This window comes from Crassostrea angulata, chromosome 10, assembly GCF_025612915.1.
Source record: "Crassostrea angulata isolate pt1a10 chromosome 10, ASM2561291v2, whole genome shotgun sequence".
NCBI lineage: Eukaryota > Metazoa > Mollusca > Bivalvia > Ostreida > Ostreidae > Magallana > Magallana angulata.
In genome coordinates, this window is record NC_069120.1 from 36,974,305 (window position 1) to 36,993,814 (window position 19,510).

Here is a 19,510-nt window from a genome sequence, read left to right on the forward strand (position 1 = left end):
TGCTTAACAATCATACACATTGCTGGAATGCTTATTTGACAAAGTGTACTCTTAGTTTACACTTTATAAAAAATTATATGTCATTAAATGAATTTGAGAAAAATTAAATTGAGAAAAAAATAAATACATGCATTGCTAACAATGATTTTTTTTTCTTTTAAACAAGTTAATACTACATGTAGTAGCTTTTCCCATGGCAACTCTTTACATGTTTTCTTATCAATTTAGCACTCTCGATGATTGTTACATGTATATATATAAAGTGCATTATTTCCTGCAATTGTTTCAAATGTTAATATATTAAATGTACATGGATCCAAATCTGTTTAAAAATATTTTTGATCATTTTCTGATGATAAACCATTTACTGTTTTTGTAACAGCTAAGAAATGACACATATTGATATTACTTTTTTTAAAACATATATTTACAATTATCTCTACATAATTTTGACTTTATAAAGACCCTCACTGTTCATAACCTTTCTGTTTTCGCCTTTTCGAAGAAAGGTTATAAAAAGGAGTTCAACTTGTAAATTTTTTCAGCTTTGTAAAAATGTGTATTTAAATACATGTAGTTGAAATGTATTACTGATTAACTGTATAAATATGACTTGCATATATCTGTACTTTATGCTCATGAAAATCAAATTTCAAATTAATTGCCATTTAATTTATGAATGTACAACATATAAAAAAAAATTGTATATTTCTAACAACTTTTGAAATGTATGTACACATAAAAAATGCTTAATTACTTAAGGTTCATTTTAGACATTATTTATTATTAGTTATTGTCTCATAATAAAATTGTTTTCTTAAAATGAATTTTATGTCTCCTTGTGTTTTATCAATATATTGAAATTAAATTCATAAGCAAATCATGCCAAATTGTGAACAAAACATTTTACATGTAAAAGGTTTCAGTCAAACTAGTAAATTTCAAGGGTTCACATCAAACTATGGCTTGAGGCAAGATATATAATATTGTAACAAACAAAGGCATATCAATAAAATTCCATTAATTTGATTGTTAGTTTGTTGACCTTGTTCTAGCCAATCAACGCAGAGAAGAATGGCATCACAATAATTGATAATTATTGTAGGAAGAATAATTCTGTTCAGTCAATGAAATAACCACAAACAGGTTAATCTGTGCCCAATAATTGTATGTATACAAAAAATTTCTTTTTTGACCTATAGACCTGCATATTTTTAGTCAGTCACCATGGTTTCTCAACAACCATTTGGCCAAAAAGGTTTAATTTTTTGTGCAGGCATGTTTAGGTAGTGTAGATTAAAAATTGTTCAAATCATGATCTTTGGGGTATATGATTACATGTATATTGTGGCCTTTGTTGGTCAGGTGAGCGATATGGCCCATGGGCCTCTTGTTTTCGCTAATATTTCTAAAGTCTGCTTTCTTTACAATCGATGCATACCATGCGGGTTGAATAACCCCAATCATTCGGGGGACGAAACCAAGCGGTTTCCTTTTCTAAACATTCCCGTGATGCATTTTGGTTTGTTTTTTCGTTTGCCCAAAGAGAAATCATTTTTATTTACTTTCAATATTTCTAACTTTGAAAGGAGACTGATTCTGCTGGTGTAAATAGGAGAAAGTCCATAACTTTCTAAGATAAATGATTTGTATGAAAAAAAAAATTTGATACTGTAATTACAAAAAAATCGGACCAAGCAGCTTTAAGCCAACTGTTTCAGTACAATTAGAATTATTTTGCGTGCTGTTTGCATTCTTTCATAAAGTCATTCTGCACGTACATATCCTTCAGACGTTAAAATAGAATGACTGCAGTAAAACCTGTTGACAAATTGATTTATATGCTACAGCCTGGCAACCGAGTAAAATGTCATAATATGTTAATTGCAATTGGCCTTTCAGGAAGGCTTTTACATTGATTAAAAGGGTTCTGTTGGCTCTCTCCACTTAATTGCTTCATTCGGAGTTTTAGGACCAAATTTGTAGGAGATTACTGTTTAGAAATAATAAAATGCTTATAAATCCTATAAAGATCTGAATACATTAACAATGGACATTGAAATGAGTGATCGGGTTTGGTGAATACTCGGGTATTCAACACTCTATCATGTTAATAGAGAATGGTGAGATTTTTAGGTCACCTGAGTCACTCAGGTGACCTATTGCAATTGGTCTTCGTCCGTCGTCGTGCGTTGTGCGTCGTGCGTCGTGCGTTAACAATTTTACATTTTTAACTTCTTCTTGAAAACTACCAGGCCAATCGTTACCATTTTTAGTGTGAAGTATCTCTATGGTAAGAAGAATCTAAATTGTGAAATTTATGGCTCTACCACCCCTGGGGTGCCACGGGCGGGGCCAAATATGCAAAAAAAAGCCAAATGTTCAAAAATCTTCTTCTCTACTTCCACACATGTGAGGAAAAAACTGAATGCATCGTTATAATGTCCATGAGGCCCTCTACCAAAATTGTGAAATTCATGACCACTGGGTCAGGGATTCAGGCTCTAGGGTGGGGCCAATATGGCCAAATAGTAAAAATGTATTAAATCTTAGAAAATCTTCTTCTCTACTACCATATATATTTGTTAAAAACTAAATGCATGATTATGATGTCCATGAAGCCCTCTTCCTAAATTGTGAAATTCATGACCCCTGCGTCAGGGATTCAGGCTCTAGGGAGGGGCCAATATGGCCAAATAGTAAAAATGTATTAAATCTTAGAAAATCTTCTTCTCTACTACCATATATATTTGTTAAAAACTAAATGCATGATTATCATGTCCATGAAGCCCTCTTCCTAAATTGTGAAATTCATGACCCCTGGGTCAGGGATTCAGGCTCTAGGGAGGGGCCAATATGGCCAAATAGTAAAAATGTATTAAATCTTAGAAAATCTTCTTCTCTACTATCATATATATTTGTTAAAACCTAAATGCATGATAATGATGTCCATGAAGCCCTCATCCTAAATTGTGAAATTCATGACCCCTGGGTCAGGGGTTCAGGCTCTAGGGTGAAGCCAATATGGCCAAATAGTAAAAATGTATTAAATCTTAGAAAATCTTCTTCTCTACTATCATATATATTTGTTAAAACCTTAATGCATGATAATGATGTCCATGAGGCCCTCATCCTAAATTGTGAAATTCATGACCCCTCGGTCAGGGGTTCAGGCTCTGGGATGGGGCCGTCAGGCCAAATAGTAAAAATGTATTAAATCTTAGAAAATCTTCTTCTCTACTCCAATGTATATTTGTTAAAAACTAAATGCATGATTAAGATGTCCATGATGCTCTCTACTAAAATTGTGAAATTCATGACCCCTGGGTAAGGTGTTCATGCTCTGGGGTGGGGCCAATATGGCCATATAGTAAAAATGATTTAAATCTTAAAAAATCTTATTCTCTATTCCAACACATGTGGGCAAAAAACTGAATACATGGTTATGATATCCACAATCTCCTTTACCTAAATTGTGAAATTCATGGCCCCTGGGTCAGGGGTTCAGGACATGGGGGGGGGGGGCAATATGGCAATAAAGTGTTAATGCATATAATGTTTAAAAATCTTCTCTATTCTCACACATCTGTATTTAAAAAAAACGACTATAATTATGTTTACCAGGAAGTCCTCTACTGAAATTTTAATTTTCATGTCCCCTGGGGTATGGGTTTTGACTCTAGGGCAGGGCCAAAATGGATGTATAGATGTTAATGCATATAACGTTAAAAAATTATCTTCTTTACTCCCACACAACTGAAAGGAAAACTGAATTCATTATTTTGTAGACCAGATCTTTTAGTTTTTCACCAAAATTATAGGTTTCACAGTTTGAATTAAATGTGGTTGTCATTACAAATTTATAATTTTTCTACTCCAGTATGAAACCAAATTAATTAGATATATGAGACTCCATGACAAGTTTGTGTATTGGATATATGCTACTCAGGTGACCGTTAAGGCCAATTGGCCTCTTGTTATACAATAGAATTAAATGTTCTTTGATAACTAATTGGTAATTAGAGCTTGACCTTAAGGCGTTGCATGGCTTTTTAAAAAGCCTTATTTGTAAATTAACACAAGATTTTTTGTTTTACGCTCCGTTTCGTCCGCGTTTAAGAACTCCCTCCCGTTTTATGTACGACTTAACTACCAAACACAAGTTACAAATACTTGATTCAAGGAACATTCGAAAAACATACATTTCGATAGAGGACGCTCTAGTCCATTCGGTGAGGTTGGATATGCAGCACCATTTGATGGCAAATTAACCAAGTCGTTAGAGCTGAAACTTCTCTTAAAATTCGCCCTCGTGGATGTATACAACAATTCGATTTCGTTACACTCTATTGCGCACGTAAAGCTCGAGGCCGATGTAGTAATAGTATTCTCGATTTCTTGCTTTATGTTCATTTTTGGGGGTGTTGCTAAAACGCGGAACGGAAAACGGAACGGAAAGCGGAACGGAATGGAAAATACCATCACGTTTATCGCTTTAAAAGGGTATAAACTGGCCAGAAACGATTTACTTTGTATCTTATATTTATAACTAATGAATGATTATCAACATGTTGTTATCTTATTAATATTCATATGAATGTCTATCAATTATAGCATTGTATTCATTCGGCTTTAGCTGAGTACGAAACGGAAAAATCAAATGTATACGAATTGTGAAACATTAACATGATTAAACGAGCAGATTAGCTATAACTTTTTACTTATTTTTCTTATATGGGATTGCTGGCATATCAGCGTAACGTACGCAGATAGTGAAAGCGTTTTATGCGTGTTTTGAGTATTTTTATATTTCAAATATGATGTACATGTATATACTGACATCAAAATTGAATTTTCGGTGTTCTAGACGATCTTTTATCATACAGACGATACAGTATCGTTGAGATGGAAGAAAAAAAACCCGTAGGACGGACGACATTAAAAATTAAAATAAAGTAAACATTAAAATACCCGGTAATTTGTGAAACTAGTAATTTTAGAAATGCAATTTTGTTTACGTTTGCATTACTAAGCAGTTGTTTATTCCAGCAGCTATATACATATGATCCGAATAGAGAGCTCTAGACGTTGCCTGGTTTGATTTTCCGATTATATATTGGGACTATAGTCTGTCGATCCCAAAATATTCATGCAGCACATTTGGACGATTTATAATGGAAAATGTTGACATCTTTTCTCCATTTGGAAGTCACTCAGAAGACCTTGCACAATTTTTCAAAACTATCATCGGGGTCTGTTAAAATGCAAAACCCCGTAGACTTCCTTATTTTTAGCCGTGTATTTATACCAGCTGATAAGCTAGAGAGGACGTTTTAAAGAAAGAATGATGAGAATGTTTAATGCTTCTAAAAGAGAATCGCTTGAACCCTGAGGTATATATAAATATACAGAAAAAAGTGAATCAAGGATATTTTGGGACAGAATATAGTGGTCAATGCATGTACTGTTAATTTTGAGGAAATAAATATTCTTGAATAAATAATCTAATATTGCTAATCTTTCAAAAAAAAATAAAAAAAGGTACATAAAGTATATCGTTTTAGCATGATTAACAAATCTATGAGGTAAATAACATTAGATAAGATTTTCCGTTTTCCCTTCCGTTCCGCTTTCCGTTCCGTTTTCCGTTCCGCGTTTTAGCAACACCCCATTTTTGGCGATGTAAAGTGTGAGGCTTTTATAGCAAAATACTTTGGACTGGTTAGAGGTACATGCATATGTGGCCTTAAAAGGATTGCAGGGCTTGCGTTGGGATAAATATGTATTGCTGACAATGCCATTTCTTGCCCACCTTGTTTATTGTAATAGTTACACCTGCTAATGTACTTGGCGCATGAAGAAGCCTTGAGTGGTAATATATGCAGATATGTAGCTCTACGTGGAAATTTGGGTCAACAAGCCGTAGATAGAGCACGAAAAATACAGAATAAGCCCCAGATAAGATTCAGCAGACAAACCATACTAGTGTGGAGAGTTTCTGACAAAGAGCGAGCTATATGGATTGGTGACTGCAAATAAAATTTTCGAAAATTAGGAGTTTTATAGTAATGACTAGCTGATCACGTCCTACCCACCTGCGAATCAACATATTACGTGCGAAAAGAAATTGCTGTTGTCCCATCTGTATTCCATCTAATGAATTATCTACCAGCCATGATTCATCCTCTGAAGAAAAAAATCATAAGGTATACCATTAGTTAAACTCACTGTAAAATGATCATTCTATATGATATTTAAAAAGCATTATTTATAATGTATACCTTCTAATGCATCCAGGTCCTCAATAAAGAAAATCTCCCACCACTCTCACCTCTTTCGCGGTAAACCTGTAACTTCCCAGAACATCCGTTTCCCTTTTCTCTTCAATCTAAAAAATTGGGCTTTACTATTGGGGGTTTTCCAGTAACACTTTCTTTTAATAAGTAGTTGTTACATTCAGTCCACTTCTTTATGAAATGAAAATAATATATTTACTGAATTGTAAATATGTTTCTTTTTATCAACCTGATCAAGAAATTTATAAAATTTGTTATATTCTTTAAACATTGATCGACAGAAACAACATTTAAATAACTTGCAAAATTCGAAGTCGTAAATCGTGGATCTCTTCTTTTACATGACTTTTTGTGAAGCAGAAGCTCTTGTCTTGGCGATTTAAATAATTATTCAAATTAATTCCAGTTCAATTTACGTATACTTTGGATTTGTTAATGCTGCGTATATTAATTATTTAAAGCTATTAAGAAAAGTAATGAGTCCTTTTTGGCATAATAAATTAGTTTGGTACAATTGTTATAAAACTTTCTTACCGGTATTTTTGCCAAAAAAGATGTCTAAAATTTTAGTAGTATGGATTTTTTTATTATGATGGAGAGTATTAAGGATCTTTTTTCTTCTTCTGAGAACACTACTTATTTCAGCCTGCAAAACAATTAATAGTTGTGCCTTAAAGTGCTGGTTTGCTTTTGATGTAAATGCAAGTTTTCATTCTTGAATGAAGTTATTTGAACACTATATAATCATTTTCTTTTAAAGATGTTTCACAGAGAAAATATGGCAGTTACCAAAGGTTGAACATAAATTTGGGATAAATTGCTAACCTTTTTTCTCATAGTAAAAGAATTGCATGTTTTAAAGGTTGCCTGGCCTGTTGAAAATTTGCTGGCACACTATGCACTCATATCCAAAGCCACTGTGTTTTTCGAACGCTCACAAGGAGATCTGGGCATTCCGTGCACCTATACACGGTGATCAGTCAGTTGCCACATCTAATATAACACTCCAATATTGGATCAACGGGTTAATCACTATGCTGTTCACTTGGATATATTACATTGTCATATCTATTACAATGATTCGACTGCCTATGCAAGTTTCGTATAGAGTTTGGAATCGATTCCTAGAAGGACTGGTTCATTGCCTTCTTAGCTCACATGAGCTGAAAGCGGAGAAATCCTCAAAACTGTAGGAAAAGGGGGTACACTTTTAAAATTCTTCTCGAGAACTACTGAGTCAAATTCAACGTAATTTAGAATAATGAATCCTTATGGCAAGGAAAATATGAATTGCAAAAGTTATGGGCTAATTCTTTTTCAAATCTGAGTTATTTTGAAAATAGTGGGCTTCTTGTTTCCTGTACCTTGCGGTGTAAGCGTTTTTCTGTTCCTTTGAATGAAGAGTAAATTATGCGTCTGCAACATGGAATTTGCTATTTTCTTGAAGCGAGAAAACCAAGACAGTGTTCTGTAACCATGGTGTTATAACCAGGAGGAAGGGCTACGACAGCATCGGTTTCGTACGGGTTCTTACACTTCGAATCTTTATGGTTCGCCAAATGCAGTCTGTCAATAATTTTCGTGATGTTTCTTCACATCATGTGGAATGGGAGAGGCAAGGGCAGGTCCATTATGACAGCTTTCATGGAAGGTATTTGTCACATAGTGTCGTATCACAAAATGTAGCTCTGCATTGCTTCTCCTAGGTTCTCTTCCTAAAAATCTTTCAGTTCTAATTACATTAGATCTTCAAACTAAATGGAAATATACAAGGGACTCTCAGTCCTTAAATAATTTTCATTCTTCTATCTTCCGTTCTAGTATATTTCGGTCCTGTCCCAACCGTCACCGAAATTTTGAAATCGCTCAACTCTGTTTTTATTTTAATTCCTTTAAGAAAAGTGTAAACACTTTGTCACATATTTTCAGTATTGACTCGAGGAAGGGACCTACTGTTTCGGGTTTATTTTCTTTAACTAAAACATGATGTGCCTGACATATATATAATATGCCTGTTTGAAATGATAATGTAAGGTCTTGTCTTGAACCAATCAATTCAATATCTGAGTTAAGCTGTCAACAATCTATGCAGGATAACCTGATGCGGTATATGTTTGGACAACAGTCGTTGGAGAATTCCTCTGACTTTTTTCTGTTTCTCTTTGATTGATTCTAGCTGTAATCTCTCGTTGTCTAATTTCATGTTTTGTAAGGTCAACTCTTCCAGTCTGTAAATGACCAAGTAATTTATTTCATAATTCCCGTAGAACGGTATCTCCCAAAATTATATAACTTTGCCGTTAATTAAGCTTGATTCTCAACGTGTATTTGGATAGAAACTTATCAATACAAATGTGGAGGCATTAATGGATTTGTTTTTCATTTGAGTACCGTCAATGCACCCAAGAACATTTGGAAAACTTGTAGTAAATTAAATAATATCTATATACGCGTAAATATTCAACATAAATTAATGATTATTTAAAATAAATCTGACTGAGGTTGCAAAAAATGACGTGTGTGTATTCACAATACATTTAATTGTATAAAGGATTGATGGTATAAATCAAAGAAGTGTTGTTTGCTGAATCTTACTTTATCAAATAAATTTTTTTTAATATAGCCGTGTGTGTGTGCTGAACTTAATCTATTTGAAGTAATTAAATAAAATATATCAAGAACGTTGGTAACAGTTATACCAACTAAAACTTTAAACAAAATTATAAATAATTACATGTAAACTGTCGTTTTGAAAATCATTTCTCATGCATTTGAATTGTGTTTAAATGATAGCGTACTGAAACTGATGACAGAGCTTGTTTCGCTTCATTTGCAGCTGCACCTGTAGGGAATTTAATAAATTGCCCACAAAGACTTGTAATATGCATTGCATCTTCTCTTAAGCACCTGCCTCCAGAGCTCTTAAGCACCTGCCTCCAGAGCTCCTTGATAGTGAGAGGGAATCTACTATCAAAAGATGCATGGCACCGAGGTCAAAAACCGCAGGCACAAGATAACTTGCAAACGAGGAGGCAGGAGGCAATTCCTCCGTCTGGGTAGGGACAGATCAGTTAAAAAGCCGATGAGGTACATGATAGTTTCGGGACGAAAACGATATTTTTCGAATATTTCCTCCTCCTCAAGGTTTTCGAGTGGATTCGACATATCCCGAAAAACCCGTTGGCGTCGAAGCTGGCGATTTTGAAGCATCGTTGAACATTAAATCTCCCGTGGGCTGCCATTTTGAGCACGCTCAAAAGATAACTCGAAAAATTGCCATTTTTTACGAGTTGGAGTATGAAAATGTTTCATAACCTCGATACACTGAGTACGAGTACAATTTGGAGTATGAGATCATACTCAAAAAAGTTTTATAATCTCGGGGCCAGTTTTTGTGCGGTTGCGAATCCACTCTCTCCACACATACTCCATCAAGGTATCCAGTTGATTAGTTGCCTTTCTGTCCAGATAGTGGAAAGTTTCTTCGATATGATCAGATGAAAGTAATAACTCATCAATACGTTTGTTTTACGGCCATTGAAACAAATAACAAAGAAAAATTAGTGAAGTCTTCTCATGATACTTCATTATTTCTACATACACAAATAAAAGTAATAAACGAGTAGACTAAGTGTTCATCGAACAATTAGGTCTTTCTACCACAATGCTCTGTTTGTTTTGTTTATATCTTTGAAAGTAATCCATAGTATTAAAATGAAATTTAAAATAAACATGTTTTGGTTTCATTTTTGGTGTCTTTTGACATAACAATTTAATACAACAAATTAAATGTTGGTCTATTACTTTACTAAAAACTAATAATAGTTAGCATGTCACATTGAATTTTTTAAGACAAAACTGGGTTAATAATGAAGTGTTACAGTCCTAGCGGGGTTTGCATAGTAAATTTCGTTAAACATATATAAGGGTTGTATAAAGTATGTGTATAGTATGTGTCTACTTTATATGTATAGCAAATTCAGTGATTTAATCGTACAATTATTAAAAATATTTGTCTAAAAATAACGTTAATATAAGAAAGTCTAGTCTCAGTCAGAACGTACTAATTAAATTCTCTCTAGTCGAAATTTGATCACACTTTTACTGAATCCTTATTTTTAAAAGTAACCTTCATTAATATCTTTGTTTGCGTGTACAGAATCTTTAATTACGTTTACAAAATTCAATTCATGGTTGTTTTTTACATTGTAAATCTGCTATATCATCTGAAGTAAAAAAAAAAATAACAAGCATTCTGAGAGTATTGCATAAGCAATACATGTCCCCTACCGGTTTGCTCTAAATAGACAATTGCCTTCAGTTGCAATTTGCTTGGTAATTTTTGGATGACCCATATTTGAAATGACAGCTGATTGAATTATCGTTCTTTGAACAAATTTTGAGGGCTGAATATAACTGTCTTTTACTTTCGGCTGTAAGAGGTATAAAATCATATTTCATATTGCAAATATTTCAGACAGAATATCTATTTCTGAGTAATCGCCCACAATTCTATTCTTCTTTTCAGATAAAAATTGGGCTTCTGAACACTAATTACTATCTATATCTTGGTTTGTATCTTTCTTACTTTCAGACATTTTCGTGACAACTGAGGGGTTTTCAAAAATGGCTGTTCTCAACATTTCCCATTTTATCATTGGTTGCTGATAGGTGATATCGCAGTTGATATTCAGATCACATACACGTTTACGTTCGTGACTGCAAACCATTGACTTTCTGGAACAACGCTGTGCACCATAATGCAACAATATTCATACAAATGATTAATGTCTCGTAACTGCATTAATAAACTTTTGCCATTCGGATCAATCAAACCAATACCATTTCGTGAATTAGAGTCAAATATATATAAGCCTTGATCATGCTTCATAATCATGAAAATTTTTTCAACAACACAAATGATAAAACCATCTGCGTCAATCAGAGATTCTTGTATAGCTCGATCAAGAGGTACATACATGTAATTGCCAAAAGCACTGTATTCAACGCTCTCATCTGAATTAATAGTCGCTGTGATCGAATCTTTTTTTCTTATGTTCAATATTTTTTCTGATAATTGTATCATTAACAACATTAACAACAAGCCGTTTGATTCATGAATCAAAGTGTAAATTTCAGTCCCTTTGGTGTTTGATTCTACTCATCAACATTTTTTAAATTTACTATGTGCTATACCTGACAAACTGTTTGCAACACATTGTTTTTCACTATTTTATCCAAATCTTGTATCTCCTTGGTGAAAAGTACCATGAACACCTAGATTTCTCATATCATTTTGCAACTTGATCTTTTCCGATTTAATTTGCGTGTTTCTGTTGTTTCTATACTTTTCTTTGTTTTCTGATTTCATTTTTGTTTTTCTATTAATTTAGGACATTTTAGAGAGGTGTTTCCTTCTAGACAGTTTTTAGAGTTGTTGCTCCCTTTAGAACAGTTAATAGAGGTGTCGCTCTCTTTAGAACAGTTTATAAAGGTGTTGCTCTCATCTGGACAGTTGCTGGAGGTGTTGCTTTCTACAGGACAGTTTATAGAGGTGTTGCTCTCAAATGAACAGTTTAAAGAGGTGTTGCTCTTAGCTCTCTGATGGCTTCGTCTCTCTTTCATTATATTCTTTTGTTCTTTCATCTTTCGATCAGAAAAATTTTTGCTTTTACGTGGCATTTTCTGTAAAATGAAATGACTTTTACTTACAAAAAAAAGATTATTCAGAAAGCACAATAAATAATAATTATCAATGTTGCGTTTTTTCATCATACATTATATAAAAATTGTCCAAAATGTACCAAGAGGCCTACAGGCCTTATACTGTTTACAAAGGAAACAGTTGTTTAAGAACACAAGACAAGAAATGGGCACATTAGAGAAACTTGTAGCAAGAGAGAGGAATTGGGGGTTAAATTTAGCTTGAGCAGACCTCCTCTAAGAAAATAGATAGAAGTGAGGGATATGTCTTCATATATAACAGCATCCACAGCACCTTCAAAACTCAACCACCTAATGTGAGAATCCTCCTTCATCTTGAAAGAATAGATTGAATTGACTCACGTCTGGTAATGTTCTTAGCAGAGTTATAAGAAATACTTGTAAAGAGAGTTGAGAATTTTTTGAAACTCCACAAGATGATCAGCAGTGGGGGAGAGATCATTCAACTGCTACACCACCAGCCTCACAACCTGTCATAACACTTGCCCCATCAGTAGCTAGATGTACAAGTTTTGAAGTCTTTAAGCCCTTGGTAAAACCTCTTTCCTAATGCTTTTTAAATTTGCTGAAGCTAACTGCCTAATCCCATGAAGGAAGAAGTTTAAGCATTCAAATATTCCTCTTAGTTCCTGATGTAAATCTTAAGATTTGGCGAACTGAAACATCAAAAGATTTATCTATTATGATACTAAAGAAGCCCGATTCCCTAACCCATTAAGGAAGTTTTAGCATCTAATCTACCCAAAGACTCCTCTAAGTAACTGATGTACAATACTAAGTTTTGACGAATTGAAACATCAGAGGATTCATAACAAGTTGTTGCTCAATAAGTAAGAAAAGTAAGTACATATATAAGTGAAGTAAGTACATGCAAGATTATGTTATTGTTTAATTAAATGCCACTTGTCAATACAACAAGTAAAATTGTTCATGGCATATATTATAAAATATTGGCACCCTGTCTTAAAAGACGTATAAGACGTTGTAATAAATGACAGCTTATGAAGTATTCAAATATAAACAGGTTAGACTTAAATTTTCTATTTCAATATACGGAAGACTTTAGTTTTTGCATAGAAACTTTTCCTGAATACGTGACATATGATATAATTTTATCCAGATGTAATGAAATAGGTTCTGATTATTATTTTGAAAATTCAATCATCGATAGTTCTTTTAATGCTTAGAACAATTAACATATATAAGATATTAAATAAATGAATTTTTAAACACATTTTAGCATTTAAAAAGTAAGAAAGAAGAAAGATGATTTAAAATTGTAAAAAATTGAAAATTCTTAATTTACTTAACATCGCCAGTCTCACTTGGAGAACCGTCTCATACATGTAATAGTTTACTTCCAAATAGAGGTGTGAAACCCCCATGTATTGCAGATTCTCTTTATTAGTCCCCTACCGGTTTCAGCGGAGGGGACTATAGCTTTCTTCTGCGTCCGTCAGTCCGTCTGTCCGTCCGTCCGTCTGTCTGTCCGTCCGTCAGTCCGTCTGTCTGTCCCACTTCAGTTTTCCACACTTTTTTTCTTTATGCATTTGATGAATAATAAGAAACTTGCTGAACAGCTTCAAAATGTCAAACTACAGATCAAGTTTACACTTTTATAGCGTCTGATTGACATATTTTCGAGAAAATTAATTTTTTATATTCCAATTTTTTAATGTTCGGGTTCGTTATCGGGTTCGGTGTGTAACTGAATAAACGAGGTCAGTATGTAGCCAGTAATAATATCGTGCGTTACTTGTACCATTCCTTTTCCTATACCATTCCTTTTATCATTTCTAACAAACAAATAAATTCTATTCAATAGTGTCAAGCATTGTGTTGTAAATTTAATCGGCAGGGTTTCTTTTTGTATTATTATTACAATCGGGTTCGTTATCGGGTTAGGCTGTTTAACTGTTTGGTGTGATTCGGGGTACAGAAGACGGTAAGAAATGATATTGTGCATAACAGTGCATTGTTTTCACAAATTTTTACCAGCGAATACAGAATAGACTTGGCGAAATTACAGGAGATGAAATTAAGAGTATTATTTTACCTATTCCTATTTAATTTCTATATCAACTATATAGTTTTAATTTCCTCTGTTCTTTTATCTCTGATTAAAGCATGACATCTCGTTTACAATAGCTCTGAAATAGTTGTGTGCTTGGAAGCTTTCATAAATTTCTACAAACCGGTAGGGGACGTGTATTGCTTATGCAATACTATCAGAATGCTTGTTATCTTCTCCTTATTGGGAGAGAGTGGGCGCAGGATATGGTGGAGGTGATGTTTTAACAATGTAATGCAATATATGAACACTAAAAATAACAGCCGACACGAACAATAAATATTGTAAATTTCACTTACAAAGTAGTGTGAACCACTTCTCTGTCCACTTTTTCTGGCCTTTCTATGTTAGTGTTTAGAGCTGTCAATAAGTCCCTTTCAAATTTTCGATTTTCGGGACAAAACGAAACGAATGTTGTTGGTTTTATATTGCTTCCGATATAAAAGAGTCAGAGATTTTAAATTCATAACATATGAAATGTAATCAACGACCAATTCAGTTACCTCTATATCGTGTATAATACAATACCGATATCTACATGTATATATCTTTCCAACTCAGATCACGAGTTATAGAACTAGGCTACCCAGGATTACCAGGAAAATTGAGGCACCACGAATTATAATGATTCCATAGAACAGTTGTATACCACTTTTCATATCTATTTTTCTTTTACAAATGTTTGTTTAAAGTTATTCCCATTAGCAAGATAACGACTTAATTATTTGATGGGACTTGAATCTTAATAAAAGTCCCATCAACTCAACTGAATATGTTTAGGAAACCTAAATGATAATTAGAAAAAAGGACATTTATGTTTATTTAATCCCATTTCAATTTATTTGTGTTTAATTTCGGCATATAGAAATATTTTTATCAACTATTTTTTGAAAAGGTATTGACAGGGACTATATTTCTGATATTGTGATATTTGGAAATTCATTGAATAATTTATGCCAAAAACAAGCCTATTCAATTTTTATTTGTCAAAGGCAATCTTTTTTTTCAAAACCCATATTAATACATTTATGACTATGTGATATTTGGAAATTCAATAAATTAATTTATGCAAAAAAAACAAGCGTATTTAATTTTTATTTGTCAAAGGCCTTTTTTTCAATACCAATATTTTCAAGAATGGGAAGGAAGTTTTTATGTGTGCAGTTTGTTGAATAAATTTATCCAAATTATCCAAATTATATTCACTAGAAAAATCGGCATAATGAAAAAGTAAATTGAGATTTTAACAAGAATCAAGTAACAATAATTTATTTTCAATCTTTTTAAAGCTGAAAACCGCTTGAAATAGGCACCGCCACACAGGTACCTGGTATATAAACCTTTCGATTTCGTTTCATCAGATCGAGGTCTTTAGATTTTATGCATATAATTCTTACTCTATGTGCATATTCTGTATGTAAATTATATTCTGACCAGTTTATTTGATGTTTGTATTCTCCTTGCTAAAAAAAAAGTAACACGAGGCAATATGTACGTCCACACAGGTGAGGCCTCCAGAGCGAAAACGTTAAACTGTTAAAAAATCCGCGCCTTATACACACCGTCCAACCGCTTTGAATTATTTCATTTAAGTGTGGTGTGATAAATTTCAAAATTGTTTGTTTATCTGGACAGCAGACGTTCACTGCGGTAAGAAATTATTTTTATTGTCCGTCTTAAGCAAATTTTAATCTCATTATATTTGGTTAAAAGTGGAGATATATAGTTGCGCTTTCATCATCAATCTCGTTTTGTAACAGACATTGTCACATAAAGAATTTTGAGCCATTTTTTATGAAAAGCAAACGTTGATGTTTTGACACTTATAAAACTAAAACGGCGTGTGCTATCAAAATAGTGCAATAACAAAATATTAACCTAATACATAAGCTTTTATCTGATATTTGCAAAACGCTATATAGTTCATTCCTGTAACTGTTATCTCAATTTTATCAACACACACTTGAAGAAAAATGATACATTCAACGTCCGTTGTCCTTGCTATTATGATCCATTCAAAACTTGTAATGACCAAAGGTTTTTAACCGGGTTTTCCAACGGAAAAATCCGGTTATTAAAATGGTGAAAATGGCGGGCGGCCGGGCGGCTGCCAAAAGGGTACCCTCATTATACGGATAACTCCTCCTACAGTTTTCAAGATAGGAAATTGTTCTTTTGCAGATTTATTTTACATATATCAGAGGTGTGTATATTGCTAGGATTTTGATTTCTGATTATCTATGAAAAAAATACTAGCTTTTGAACTTGGCAAAATGTTGCATATAGGGTACACAATTTCACTGGATACGGGTTGACATGGATTATGGATACAGTTCACATAAAAGAAAACCCGGTTTGCTGCCACATTGACAGCTTTTCACTTGTTATTAGATACATGTAGTTCTGTTTTAGAGATAAAAATTAATTTTCGGTGCATTGACAAATTCAACAAAAATGATAAGGTTTTAAAAGGAATTTAAACTTTTCCTAACCCTTTATCAGCTATTAATTGAACGACAAGTTTATATTAAAGAATGAAACGCGACGTAAATATTTCTCAAAAACATGATAAATGTATAGGTTCTTTTTTAAGGAAGCTTTAAACGAACTGAGTTCAGTGAACTGATGTAAAATTTACATGCTTAATTGATTATGTAATTAATTCTGTACCCACATTTAGTCAGTAAATATAAAAAGCTTGTGGTAAATGTTTGTTGTTGACTTGAATAATGCATATTATAACTCAATGTATGGAAAAACTAGTAACTCGTCATGTACATAAGTTATTGTGAATCTAAGCATCTGCGCGGGACAGGTAATCGAGCCAGGAAGTCATAAAACAGTTGTACTTGTACAAGCAAGTTTAATTTAAGAAAGCCATATCAGATGCTTTTATTAATCATATTCATTTGAAATATTCTACTGTACAACATTCCTTACGAAAAGGTAGAAATTGAAATATAAAAATTAAACACATAAATGCCCTCTTTAAAACTTTATCTACAGCTATATAAAACTAACAGCCAAAAGTACCCTGTTTCTGGACCCCTCGACGACAGTGTGCGACTGACCTGTTTACCTAAAAAGCTCGCATTAAAACTCGCTCGCATTTAAAAATCAGATTTTTCTTTGTTCACTTCTCGCACTGTCTTTCTAGATCTGTCCTCCACGCCACCGAGAAGCGATACCTGTTTACTTTCTAAATTCAGCTCGCGAGGTCAGTATTCATGAATGCTTTTATAAAGGGTGTTTATTATCAGGAGATAAAAGGAAATAATAATTATTAAACAATCTTTAATTAGTTTTTAATGAAAAACCCCTTATCAATAGTTACTCTCTAACAAATGAGTAATTATTACGGCACATCTAACTCTAAACTAAAAACAAGATCTGTCTAATCATATTTTGTTTTAATTTGCAGAGTTATAATGGCATCAGAATTCGAAGTATTAGAACTACAGGACGCATTATTTTCAGAACTACGAGACAAAACAGATAAGGATGAGGTTGATGCAAAGATTGATCCATCAGAGGATATATCAAATGTTGTATCCACACAAGTGAATGACAATGAAGATAATTGGAGATGCAGACACTGCACAAAAGAATATAAACGTAGATCTTCGCTCTTAAGGCACATCAAAGTGCATAGTGCACAACACATTTGCAAGATCTGCACTCGAGTGTTTCAATCAGAAGAAGATCTACAAAGTCATAATTCAGAAAAACATTCCGACCATTTTCTGTGTGATACATGTGGCAAGTCGTTTAATCGGAGTTCGTCACTGAGGCAGCGCATTAAGAATATGCATGGGAACAGGACAGAGCACTGCCCATTCGAACACTGTCGGAAGAACTTTGCTTCTAAAAAACTGCTGGCTGATCACTTTAACAGCCACACAGGGGTCAAACCCTATTCCTGTCAGGAGTGCAAGAAAACCTTCGCCAGCCAATCTTGCTTTTCGCACCACAAGGCAAAGTGTATGAAGAAAGTCGTATGTACTGAATGCGGTGAAAACTGTACAAAGTCTGCCTTGTTAGAGCACATACAGAGTAAGCACAAAGTTCAACGATTTATCTGCGCATGTGGAAAGCAGTATAGATGGAGAGTCAACCTGTGTAGACACAAAAAGACTTGTCTACAATAGCTTCGAGTGTATATTTTCGTTATTTGGTAAAAACCCTAATTGTTTGTCCATACTCAGGGTTTGAATCATTTTTAATTTGTTTAAGTTTATCAATAATATTTCTGTCGAGATTACCTTATTATAATACCGGATTTTTGTTCCTTTTTTAGCTCACCGAGACGAAGTCAGGGGGAGCTTATGCTATACCCTCTGCGTCGGCGTCCGGACCTGGTTAAAGTTTTTGTTGCAGGTCCTTTATCTAAGCTATTACTTGTCCTATCTTCACCAAACTTGCATGGATGATGCATCTGGACCTACTTATGGACTTGAAAGACTTGGATGCTGAATCTGAGTCCTAAATTCCAGATGCTGGAGGAGGTTAAGGTTTTTGGAGCTTGTTAAAGTTTTTGTTGCAGGTGCCCTTTGATAGCAATATCTAAGTTACTGCTGGTACGTACTTCACCAAACTTGCATGGATGGTGTGTCTTATGATACTGATGCACCAGGCAGGCTTGGGTGCTGAATTTGAGCTATAGGTTTCGGATGCTGGAGGAGGTTAAGGTTTTTAGAGCTGGTAAAAGTTTTTGTTGCAGGTGCCCTCTGATGATTATATCTGAGTTACTACTTGTCCTAACTTCATCAGACTTCCATGGATGGTGCGTCTTATGATACTGATGCACCAGACAGGCTTGAATGCTGAATCTGAGCCATACGTTTCGGATGCTGGAGGAGGTTCAGGTTTTTGGAGCTTGTTAAAGTTTTTGAAACAGGTGCCCTCTGATGATTATATCTCAGTTATTACTTGTCCTAACTTCACCAGACTTCCATGGATGGTGCGTCTTATGATACTGATGCACCTGACAAGTTTAAATGCTGAGTCTGAGCCATAGGTTACGGATGCTGGATGAGATTTAGGTTTTTTTTTGGAAAAGGCCACATGTTTTATAGATGATAGCTTGCATAGTTGATTTAACTTTATTATGAATGAAACGCAGAGGTTGCTTCAGATGCACAGCCTGATTTCCATTATCAAGGATGCTAAAGAAATCTCCTACCGCACTCAAACCTGCTCGATAGATAGATGTGTTTGTTGATAAATGATATAACATGATTCCTATGATATAGTATTGTATGGTATGAAACAATATTGTTTAATATGATACAATATAATATCATATGTAATATTATAAAAAGTTATATGATATGTATGATATTGTATAATTTTTTTTTTATATTTTATGTTATGATATTGTATCATGATATCGTTATGTATAGTATTGTATATTATGATA

At 33.8% G+C, this 19,510-nt stretch overlaps 1 protein-coding gene across 2 annotated transcripts; it reads left to right on the forward strand.

The window, feature by feature from the left end:
* The first annotated feature begins 15,631 nt into the window (after positions 1-15,631).
* Positions 15,632-18,383, forward strand: LOC128168278 (zinc finger protein 569-like). Of its 2 annotated transcripts, none has more exons than XM_052834479.1 (2): positions 15,632-15,741; positions 17,513-18,383. In XM_052834479.1, the coding sequence occupies exon 2, from the start codon at positions 17,520-17,522 to the stop codon at positions 18,237-18,239; it is 720 nt and encodes a 239-aa protein (XP_052690439.1). In that variant the 5' UTR covers positions 15,632-15,741; positions 17,513-17,519; the 3' UTR covers positions 18,240-18,383. The 2 variants fall into 2 exon arrangements, with proteins under 2 accessions (XP_052690439.1, XP_052690438.1); XM_052834478.1 differs by lacking the exon at positions 15,632-15,741 and adding an exon at positions 16,911-17,308.
* The last annotated feature ends 1,127 nt before the right edge of the window (positions 18,384-19,510 follow it).

Coding starts and splice junctions, on each gene's coding strand:
- LOC128168278 (XM_052834479.1), top strand. CDS start 17,520: ATGGCATCAGAATTCGAAGTATTAGAACTACAGGACGCATTATTTTCA.